This window comes from Sycon ciliatum, chromosome 1, assembly GCF_964019385.1.
Source record: "Sycon ciliatum chromosome 1, ocSycCili1.1, whole genome shotgun sequence".
NCBI classification, from domain to species: Eukaryota; Metazoa; Porifera; class Calcarea; order Leucosolenida; family Sycettidae; genus Sycon; species Sycon ciliatum.
In genome coordinates, this window is record NC_088643.1 from 20,676,288 (window position 1) to 20,687,501 (window position 11,214).

At 47.9% G+C, this 11,214-nt stretch overlaps 1 protein-coding gene across 1 annotated transcript; it reads left to right on the top strand.

Annotated features, from left to right (window-relative positions):
* The first annotated feature begins 7,387 nt into the window (after positions 1-7,387).
* LOC135817409 (hypoxia up-regulated protein 1-like) lies at positions 7,388-10,124 on the top strand. Its single transcript, XM_065330589.1, has one exon. It carries the CDS (start codon positions 7,422-7,424, stop codon positions 9,606-9,608), a length of 2,187 nt encoding a protein of 728 aa, XP_065186661.1. The 5' UTR covers positions 7,388-7,421; the 3' UTR covers positions 9,609-10,124.
* Positions 10,125-11,214: the final 1,090 nt, after the last annotated feature.

The window sequence follows — 11,214 nt, forward strand, 5'->3', positions numbered from 1 at the left end:
GTACTACTCTCTGATTGGAACCAGGCTGGGGCTGGGGAGCAGTATGGCACAGTGCGTACTACTCTCTGATTGGAACCAGGCTGGGGCTGGGGAGCAGTATGGCACAGTGCGTACTACTCTCTGATTGGAACCAGGCTGGGGCTGGGGAGCAGTATGGCACAGTGCGTACTACTCTCTGATTGGAACCAGGCTGGGGCTGGGGAGCAGTATGGCACAGTGCGTACTACTCTCTGATTGGAACCAGGCTGGGGCTGGGGAGCAGTATGGCACAGTGCGTACTACTCTCTGATTGGAACTACAGTTGTGGCCAAAGAAATGGCAGTTAGTTGTGAACACAACTTTGCAAGAAAAGCGTCTAGATCAAAATTGCAAAAATCCGGCCCTTGAGTCAAAAGTAGCGCCGAGTTTACCTTTCACGGGCCAAAGCGGCTCGTCCCAGTGCACAGGGGCCGCATGCGCCTTGACCCTGTTTTTGGCTCACGGGCTGGATTTTCTTGGCGTGCGGCTCTTAAGTTCAGGGTGATTGCAATTTTGATCTAGACGCTTTTCTGGTAAAGTTGTGTTCACAACTGCCGTGTGTACGCAATACGTTTGTGGTTCATAATCATATGTGCCCAAACGCGCGCTCAGGCTTCTTTCACACAAAACAGCAATTCGTGTCGTATTTTAGGGCATGCCAGCGATGCCTTTGAGTACAAATTTTTGACCCCACCAGTCCCGACCAGTTCAAGTGACTGGCATGTGTATCAGTATGTGTCTGAGACGCACGGAAAATAGAACATGTATAACATGCGATCACATGTGTTTACGCAAAATCAGCCCGCCAAGCAATATTCCAGCGATGGGATTCCTACAAATGCCTTGCTCTTTGGCATCCTACTTTCGCTGCTGCGCCTTCAATCAGTCCCGGCGGAAAGAGTCCGGCTCCATCGACGTGTGTTTACTGCTGCAGACATCATGTGTATACAGTGCGGATTGGCTATAGGGTTGTCAGCTATAGTAATATACCTCTTATAGTTACGCTATAGCCGATCCGTACTGTACTGTATGCCAAAGTACGGTATACCCTCCATATCATACACAAACTGTATGAAAGTCATGTGACTACCCTCCATATCATACACAAACTGTATGAAAGGCTAGGGTATCGCCGGACCAATCAAAAACTGCGCCCGCCACTCCTGTCAATGCAATCATTTCAACCAGGGACTCGTGGTGTAATTCCTTACACTACAGGACTGCTGGAAGCAGTTCTTGATTGGTCCGGTAGTTTCAGTGCCTTTCATAGTTTGATACTGTATAGCAGGAAAGTTTCGGACGGAATTTATTTTCGTACGGTTTCGTACACGGCCTCTTTTGTACTAAAATTAATTCCGTACTAAAATTTGTTCCTGTTAAGTTATGTACACTATACATGCGTACAACATGCGAACACGTGCATTTAGCATGCAGCACTGTACGAAAATAAAATCCGTACGAAAGGTCGAAATCAGTTCGGCTTTGTCCGAAAATATCTCCGCCCGAAAAATTTCCTGCTATACAGTAATTGATATGGCCGGGACACATGACCTCCACAGCAGCCTATTGGTGGCTAAAAATCCTAAAATGTTGGACCGGTGAAAACCTGACCAACCGGACCGGTTCCGACGGCCCTGCACTCCCTGCTCTCAACCCTTCTTCTGATTTTTGCTGTTGTCCACGACCATCGAGCGCGCCGCTCAGCACTTTACTCTTGAGTCTTGACTTCACAAACCTACAGTGCTGCTCAACTGGAAATCTGCAGTCCTGCGATTCAAATTTGCGCGGCCCGCAGCCCTGCACCAGTCAGTTACATCCCCTGAATGCTGTCTCTACAATGTAGGGCTGCACAGCGCTCGGCATGGCATTGACCCGCTTGATCGGATTTCACTGCTGAGCAGCACTGACTGTAGAAACATTAGCATGATCTATGGTGTAATTAGTGTTACTGGGACTACCAGCATCAAGATCCTGTTTGGAGCTGGATAACAAAGTCGAGTCTTGATTTTCCGTATCAGTGTCAAACCTTGACTTCCTCACCGCAACGGAAAGCTACTTTCAAGGGCGAAATCGGCCCGGCTACAAATAGTACTTAGTACTAGCTACTGTAGCAAGGACCAGGCATAGATACAGTCAAACCTCTTTAGGACCAACATGAAGGGACTGATGATATTTGTTCGCAATAACGGGAGTTCTTCTTATCCATATATTTTACCCAGTGAATACATAGGGTGTTATCCAATACAGTTACGAATACTAGTTCTTCTTATGCAAACATTGGTCTTATCAGTGTTCTTCCTAACCAGGTTTCACTGTACATGTACTGGTACTCCGAAGTAAGAGACCTGGTGTGCGGCCCATCACTGTTGGTGAGGTGTTTCGGCGTCACGCAGTTGTGAAGGCAATCATGACGGCAATTGAGAAAGATGTGGGGATTTTGTTTCTCTGCTTTCTCTTCCGACAAAGCTTGGTGGTCTTGCGATGCGTAGCAACGTGTCTCGAGCGGCAGCCGAGCGCACCTTCAACGGTGCCGGGACGCCTTAGCTCCCACGGTAGATCTCGTATACGCATAGTTGCTGGCACCTCCACACCTGAGGACGAGCGAGGTGTCTTTTGTAGGAACTTCATGCAGAGCATTGGCTGAAGGTGCTCGGGCGGCGCGCCTGGTTCAGCAGCGGCACTTGGCGGAGGAGATCCGATCTGGCCTCCCGTCCCCGCAATTATCGGGCTGCTGGTGGAGGTCGCAGATGAGGATGGCACCTCTGGTTGGCTAACAACTTTACCTCAGTCCTGCGAATACAATGCCAGGGACTGTCTTCAATAATAATCAGCACTGAAGACGGATTTCCGCGATGCTGTGTCTAATCCGCTTATGCTCTTCACTGCACCTATTCCGTTATTCAGTACTTTCATTTCTAGGGTACCCTGTAAGAAGGCCTTAAGCGGGATTCACAGAAGCTTTTTTGCGATGCGACACGCGATGCGACGCGATCTGCGACGGGCGCGTGCGATGCGAACTCGCGAAATACCATTCACAGAAGAAGTCAGTGATGCGACAACATCTTGCTGATTTGGCTACGTCACCATGATATTCGCGCGGTTTGATACAACTTGTACAAATTTATAGGCAACTCTTGAACCTTTGTACAACTTTGCTGTAGAAAAGATCAAAATCGTACGCCAAATCGTTGCGTGGGGTGCGACATGGCTGCGATTTGGGGTTTTCCCGGTTTCGCGCCTGTCGCATCGCGTGTCGCATCGCAAAAAAGCTTCTGTGAATCCCGCTTTAAGGCCGATTCACAATACAACTTTCTGCGACGCGACACGCGATTTGCAACAGTTGCGACAAGAAACTGCCAGTCGCGAGCTGTCGCAAGCTGTCGCAATGCACCTGTCGCAGAAGTTGAAGAAAGTTCAACTTTTGCGACATACACAAATGGAGTACAGTTTCGACCCTGGGTGCACGTGCAGTGCACGTGCAGTGCACGTGCATAGTGCATGAGGATGTCGCAAACATGAAGAATATTGTGAACCGTGTGTCGCTGTCGCGGCTCATCACATGTCGCGTCGCAGAAAGTTGTATTGTGAATCGGCCTTTAAGCGGGATTCACAGAAGCTTTTTTGCGATGCGACACGCGATGCGACGCGATCTGCGACGGACGCTTGCGATGCGAACTCGCGAAATACCATTCACAGAAGAAGTCAGTGATGCGACAACGCCTTGCTGATTTGGGTACGTCACCATGATATTCGCGCGGTTTGATGCAACTTGTACAAATTTATAGGCAACTCTTGCAGGCTTTGTACAACTTTGCTGTAGAAAAGATCAAAATCGTAAGCCAAATCGCTTGTCGCATCGCAAAAGTTGAGCCAAGCTCAACTTCTGCGATGGCCTGCGATGGCCCAGTTGCGGCAGTTGCGTGGGGTGCGACATGGCTGCGATTTGGGGTTTTCCCGGTTTCGCCCCCCCCCCCCCCCAAATGTGAACTGATCCACCAAAATCGCGAATGACGGGACCCGAACGCACCAGTACGACTATCGGTAAATTTTTCGGTAGCGATGATTTTTGTGCGATCAATCGTTGTAGGAAACGTCTTCTCGCTTTTCTGCAATTCTGGCGACCTAGCTAGAACCTGCTGCTAGTGTCCCTCTTCACTCGTTCTTCCTATGAAAGGGGAAGGCAGCACTCGCAGAAGATTTTCCAAGAATGCAATGTCGACTGGTGCTCGTACTATAAGAAGGGAGAAATCAAAGTCCGCTCTTGAATCACGCCTGAGTCTTAGAAAATTATTTCAGAATACGCTTGTGTAGATTTCCTGCCAGTGCCACTGACATCTCGCGACCTTCAAATATAACTTGCTCGATCATCTCCCGCACTGACTGGTAAATTCGTCGGGTAGCTGTGGATGGATCGATTCAGGGAGATCGAAGGTAAATACATCGAAGCACTTCAAACACGTTTCAAGACGCACTTCAAATTTTGTAATTGTGTCTTGAAAATTGTTTACAACAATTCGTACTTCAATACGCTGTTGAATTGTATCCTCTGCTTGGGAGTCTCGACTGTTTTATTGCTGCATGGCTTTCCTCAACACCGTTCACTGTACATGTATCGCGGAACGCAGATTGGATGGCATTGGAGGTGAATTTGATAATTTGTGACTGTGTCATCAACCAAGTGAGGACATCAAATATCAACAAGGACGCTGCGAAATAGGTATGAAATGGTCTTACACACTGGTGGGTATTCCACATTCATTGTGTCATATATTTAGACTGTCCGAAAGTTTGTCGTGCCGTGCAACTTTCACAGACTAATGCGATAATTGGCATGTGGCCCTATCGGCAAACACTCATGCGTATGCCGCTGAGTCTATCTATATGTGCACGCACATGTGTGTATACTTACACAATGTTATTACGTATGGAAAATTAGGCAATCTACATGTACATATATGTGTGTGCACTCACTCCTATGACATAGAACGACAGTGCAGGCTATGTAAAGTCGCACGAATGTGTGTTACCCGGGTGTGTACATGCATGCGCACTCGCGCGGGCGTTTTGTGTGCGCGCCTGGCATGGCATAACGCCGTTCAATATGACTAGTGTTGAACCGTGGTAATTTGCCCCACCCCTTCTTTTTTCTATTGGCGTTGGATATGCAACTAATGACATAAACTCGGTTGTTGAAAACGAGTGCCATGCACCACAATGGATTGACAATAATATGATACAAGTAGCGCTGTAAAAGCGCTGGTAATACTCATGTTGCAGCCATGGCAGTTGTGATAAGCTTTCCAAGTCAAGCCTGCTGCAGAAATTATTGCACTCTGACCAGCTGGAGTGGTCCAGGACTGCAGGTTGTGGAGAACAGGAGGGATGCTTGTATATACGCTTGTATTTACATGATGTACTTCGAAGTAACGTTAGGTGTATTACTTGTATGTTCTTCTGCCTGTGCACGTGTACATGTGCTGGTCAGTGTGGAACCGCCATCCATATCAGATCATACAGCTTAGCTGCTATCAGTCTCAACAGCTTATATCTGGCAAATAGGGTTTTAGTGACTCAATTTTGCTTACTGTGTTCAACAGAGTGGCATTGCACACAGCTACTTTATGTAATAGTAGCATCTTAGAAATTTTATATTTTTGATAGTTAGCTTCAGTAGAAACTTCTCCAGTGTGGCTCTTAGCTTCATTACCACGGAGACTAAGCATTCAAGAAATGCACGAAGAACAGTGGCTAGATGCGAAGTGAAAAGCCATTGGACCATACCCAGTGGAATACGCATTTAGTATAGCAGTATTGCTTGCTACAGTAGAGTCGCGCGCTGAAGAACGCGGAGCCCAAGAACGTCCAGCCTGAAATTCTAAGAACACCACAGCCTAAAGCTAAGAACGGCGGTGTTGGTTTTCTGGCAGCTTGTGGAATACATATGATCCAGTACGGATTGTTTCTAAGAACGTGCTATAAGAACGCAGCCAGATTGCAGAAAAAATAAGAACGTCCCAGGCTAACCCCTTGGAAACAACGTTCTTGGGCGCGCGACTCTACTGTATGTTGGCAGCAAACACTGTATAATAATAATTGCATTACCAGTAGAAAGTGCCCAATGTGCATTGCTTCAGCACTGTGTTTTGGACAAAGCAGTCAAAAAATTCCACATCAGTATTGGCTTCATGTTGGAGAAAGTTGTGAAAAACACTAGAGCATACATGTACACTCAATACACATGCTCAGCTACATGTATGGCATTTAGTATGTGGGCGACTTCAAAGTTCTATTTTGGTAGTTAGCTTCGGTAGAAACTGTCTAAACTTGATCCAAAGCTCTACTACTATGTTCTGAAGATGTTGCAATCAAGTAATGTAAGACACGTATCTGCCGCATTGGAGCTAGTTGTGAAAACCTTTAGACCATACACACAATGCACATGCTCAGCTATGGCATTTAGTATGTGGGCGACTTCAAAGTTTTATTTCGGTAGTTAGCTTCGGTGGAAACTGCTAAAACTTGATCCAAAGCTCTCCTACTATGTTCTGAAGATGTTGCAATCAATTATTGCAAGATACGTATCTGTCATATGGTGGAGTCAGGGGTTCTAAGGCGTTGGACAATGTCCCAGCGCAATGTGCTGATTCTTGAAAATATGGCATCACTTGACACTTAAAAGTTTTATTTCAAGAGTTACCTTCGGTAGAACCTGCTCAGACTTGCTACACAGTACCATTATTAGGTTATGATAGCATAACCATCGAATACAGGGCAAGTCCAGTGTCAAATACTTGTGGGCGGGGCTAATATGTGGGACGTGTGCGCTGAAATGGGATGATTCCGAAAAGAGAAAAAGGTCACCTTCTAGCAGAATTCTACCCACTTCTAAAGCTTATGCTGGTATTTAGCAAGTATACTACTGTCCTGATGTTGGACATCAAGAAAAATGGGGTAACTACGAGTGCTACGGCCAAAAAGGTGATTTTCCGGTGTTTTTTGGCCTAAATTGGCAATTGTGAGGATGCTATGTTTGGCCCCTCCCCCGAGTGAAACCGGCCGGTAGAACTTGATAAAATATTGTCTCCGTACACTAGATATCCTGCGGAACAAAGTACAATCGTTTGTAGCCACGTTTCAAACAAAAAAACATTTTAGACCCGAGGGGTAGGAGCCACCTTAAGTAGAATCTTTTCCATTCTTCTGTCTTGATTTTCGTCGTTTTCTTGGGCACGTACGCGCGCGTGACGTTGCGTGGGCGTAATGCCACGTGCATTATGCATGCATGCAGCAGTAAACACACGTCATCAGATGCAGACTGACTTCAAAATCGAAGCTCATCATTTTCGTTGCCGATGTTTCAGCTCATTCGTTTCTTGGAGAAATGTTTGTTGGAATTGGTATGAATGAGAACTATCTCAGTATCTGCTCTCTTTGATTTACGTCTTCTGCCGTGTTCTCACATAGGCAGTTTCTCCTTCCCGCTGCTGTGGTGGAAAACATCGTCCTCGAAGAATAAGCTAACACCTGTTGGTCTAGTCGTAACTTTTAGGATGTCCGTCAAGTTATTTGCTGCCCTGCTTGCATGCTCGGTGTCTTTGGCATCATATGCTGACGCTTTGGCAGTTATGTCTGTAGATTTCGGGAGCGAGTATCTTAAAATTGCAATTGTGACGCCTGGTGCGCCAATGGAAATCGTGCTGAACAAAGAATCGAGACGGAAAACTGCTAACATTATCTCCCTCAGAGATGGAGAGAGGCAGATAGGAGATCCTGCTATGACGATCGCTGTTCGTTTCCCCCAGTATGCTTATCGGTACGTGCTTCACATGCTCGGTCAGAAATTTGAGAGTCCTGCGGTGGAAGTGTACAGAGCCCGCTTTCCCCATCACAAGCTTTTAAAAGATGAGGTGCGTGGCACAGCATGTTTGCAGTACAGTGACACGGAGACCTATTGTGTGGAAGAACTCATTGCAATGATGCTCAACAATTCACGCGAGACGGCACAGAGGGGTGCTGAGCAGCCCGTGAAGGATATCGTCATTACCGTACCAGCGTTCTTTGGCCAGGCCGAGCGACGTGCAATGCTGTACTCTGCCAAGCTGGCTGGCCTGAATGTTCTGCAGTTGATCAATTCCAACGTGGGTGTCGCGCTCAACTACGGCCTCTTCCATCGTGACACGATCAACGAGACCGAGAGAACGCTGATGTTCTTTGACATGGGCGCGGCGAACACGTTCGCCACTATCGTTTCCTACAAAACGGTGCGAGAACCCGTGCATGGTATTATGGAGATGATTCCCTACTTGACAGTAAGAGGTGTCGGCTTTGATCGCAATCTCGGTGGCCTGGAAATGGACATGCGTCTGCGGGATCACCTTGCCGACAAGTTTGACGCGCAAAAGAAAGTCGCGGAGAGCGTGCGTTCATCTCCACGCGCCATGGCTAAGCTGCTGAAAGAGGCCAATCGCGTTAAGCAGGTTCTCAGTGCCAACACGGAGCACTCGGCGCAGATCGAGGGCCTGCTGCCTGATATTGACTTCCGCACCAAGGTGACACGCGGTGACTTTGAGCGGTTGTGTGCCGACGTGTTTGATCGTGTTCAGGCCCCGATTGAGCAGGCGCTGCAAGCAGCGGAGATGTCTGCATCGCAGCTGGAACAGGTGATCATTGTCGGCGGGGCGTCGCGCGTTCCCAGAGTGCAAAAGCTGGTCATGGATGCAGTGAAGATGTCTGAGCTTGGCAAGTCGGTGAACAGTGATGAAGCCGCTGCCCTGGGTGCTTCGTTTGCGGCCGGCGCCATGACCAAGGGCTTCCGCACCAAGAAATTTGGTGTGCGAGACCTCAACATCCATCCCGTAGATATATCCTATGATCGTGTGCTAGAAGATGGCTCAAGCAAGCACGTACAGCGGGTTCTATGCAGTCGCTACACAGTGATTCCGCAGAAGAAGATCATGACATTCAACAAGTTCCACGACGATTTCAGCTTCAGTCTAGATTATGGTGACTTATCCCACTTGGCCAGTAGCCACGTTCTACAGCTTGGATCGAGAAACTTGACCACTGTGACAGTTACTGGCCTAAAGAAACTTGTCGACACGCATGGTGTGGACAATTTTAAAAGCGTGAAGGCACATTTCAGCCTCGACGTGAGCGGCATATTGTTTGTGGAGAGAGTCGAGGCGCTGTTTACCCAGCCGCCGGAGAACGCTACGAAGCAGGCTGCAGACGACAGCGAGCCGGTTGTGAAACAACACGACCTTTCCTATAAGGTCACTCGTCGAGACATCTCGCCCATGCCTAAATCTAGCACTGCAGCGTCCAGTAAGCGTCTGCGTCGGCTCGCCGCTCTGGACGCGGAGAGAGAACAGATCGGTATGGCACGCAACACTCTTGAGACGCAAATCATCGACCTGCAGAGTGACATGCACTGTACGAAGGAAGGCGATGACTGTAGTCGCCTTTCTCAGAAAGTCTCTGACATGTCAGATTGGCTTTATGGCGAGGGCAGTAATGCTGATCTGGACACCCTACAGCAGAAGCTCAAGAAGTTAAAAAGAATTGCAAATAAGGCAAAGGCGAACAAATGATGTATGTGTTCACCACCGATTAGGCCTAGACGTTGTTTCAATTCACTTTCAAATTTCACGAATGCCGTGAAGAGACCATTGAATGAGGATTTCTCCGGATTTACAAACTTCATTTAAAAATCAATCGCCACTGTTTTAGTGGTCAATTCTGTCACGGATATGATCAAACTCTAGATCATTGTAGATCATTTTTGAATTCTTTTGGTGTTGATCGCCGCAATCTCCCACACCTTTCTGAGTATTGTAATTATTGTGTATGTCGGCATTGTCACATGCAGGTCATGCGGCAGTGATGTGACTATTGGAGAACTGTCCACTTGATGCTTTCCTCAAATAGCTGAGTATTTATTTTGTCTTGCCTGCCACCTCCCCTTCTTTAGGTGGTGTTCCGCGTTGAGTTCTCTCCTTGTTTAAGTGTGTAATTTAAATCAATTTAGCTAGCATCCTCTCTTCAGTCCTGTTCTCTGATCATGATAATCGTGATTGCTCATCTGCTGGGTGTGTGTCACCATGTCAGTAGTGCTTTGACAGTTGTGTGTGTGTGTGTGTGTGTGTGTGTGTGTGTGTGTGTGTGTGTGTGTGTGTGTGTGTGTGTGTGTGTGTGTGTGTGTGTGTGTGTGTGTGTGTGTGTGTGTGTGTGTGTGTGTGTGTGTGTGTGTGTGTGTGTGTGTGTGTGTGTGTGTGTGTGTGTGTGTGTGTGTGTGTGTGTGTGTGTGTGTGTGTGTGTGTGTGTGTGTGTGTGTGTGTGTGTGTGTGTGTGTGTGTGTGTGTGTGTGTGTGTGTGTGTGTGTGTGTGTGTGTGTGTGTGTGTGTGTGTGTGTGTGTGTGTGTGTGTGTGTGTGTGTGTGTGTGTGTGTGTGTGTGTGTGTGTGTGTGTGTGTGTGTGTGTGTGTGTGTGTGTGTGTGTGTGTGTGTGTGTGTGTGTGTGTGTGTGTGTGTGTGTGTGTGTGTGTGTGTGTGTGTGTGTGTGTGTGTGTGTGTGTGTGTGTGTGTGTGTGTGTGTGTGTGTGTGTGTGTGTGTGGCACGTGTGGCACGTGTGCACGTGTGCACGCAGTTTTCGTGTGGCACTTGTGCGCGCTGTTTTCATCGGCCACAGGATATTGCGAGGCACAAATGTAACGCTGTTCGCACGGCCCGCGCGCGCTGAGCCTGGCGTTCCCCGCCCGGTGTACAACACGTCTCCTGGTCTGTCCCTTATGTGGCCACATAGCCAATCATGGCAGTGCAAGAAGGAAAAAAAGCCTACGACTTCATCAATCGTGAAAGTCTGTGGTTCGTTTTGGGAAGAGCTGGTGTCCCTGATAGACTCGTCTGCATCATTCAAGCTTTTCACGACAACATGAAGGAATCACTGGACTGTGGGGAGCTGACGTTGACCCGATTGATGTGAACAATGGTTTGCATCCAGGATGCTGCATGGTTTGCATCCAGGATGCTGCATGGTTTGCATCCAGGATGCTGCATGGTTTGCATCCAGGATGCTGCATGGCACCGGTCTTGTTCAATATTATACATGTGGGCCATGTTTCAGCAATGGTACAAGGCGATTGCAGACATTCCGGATATCGGGCTTCCTATGGCGACGAATGCTGGTGGTCGGCTACT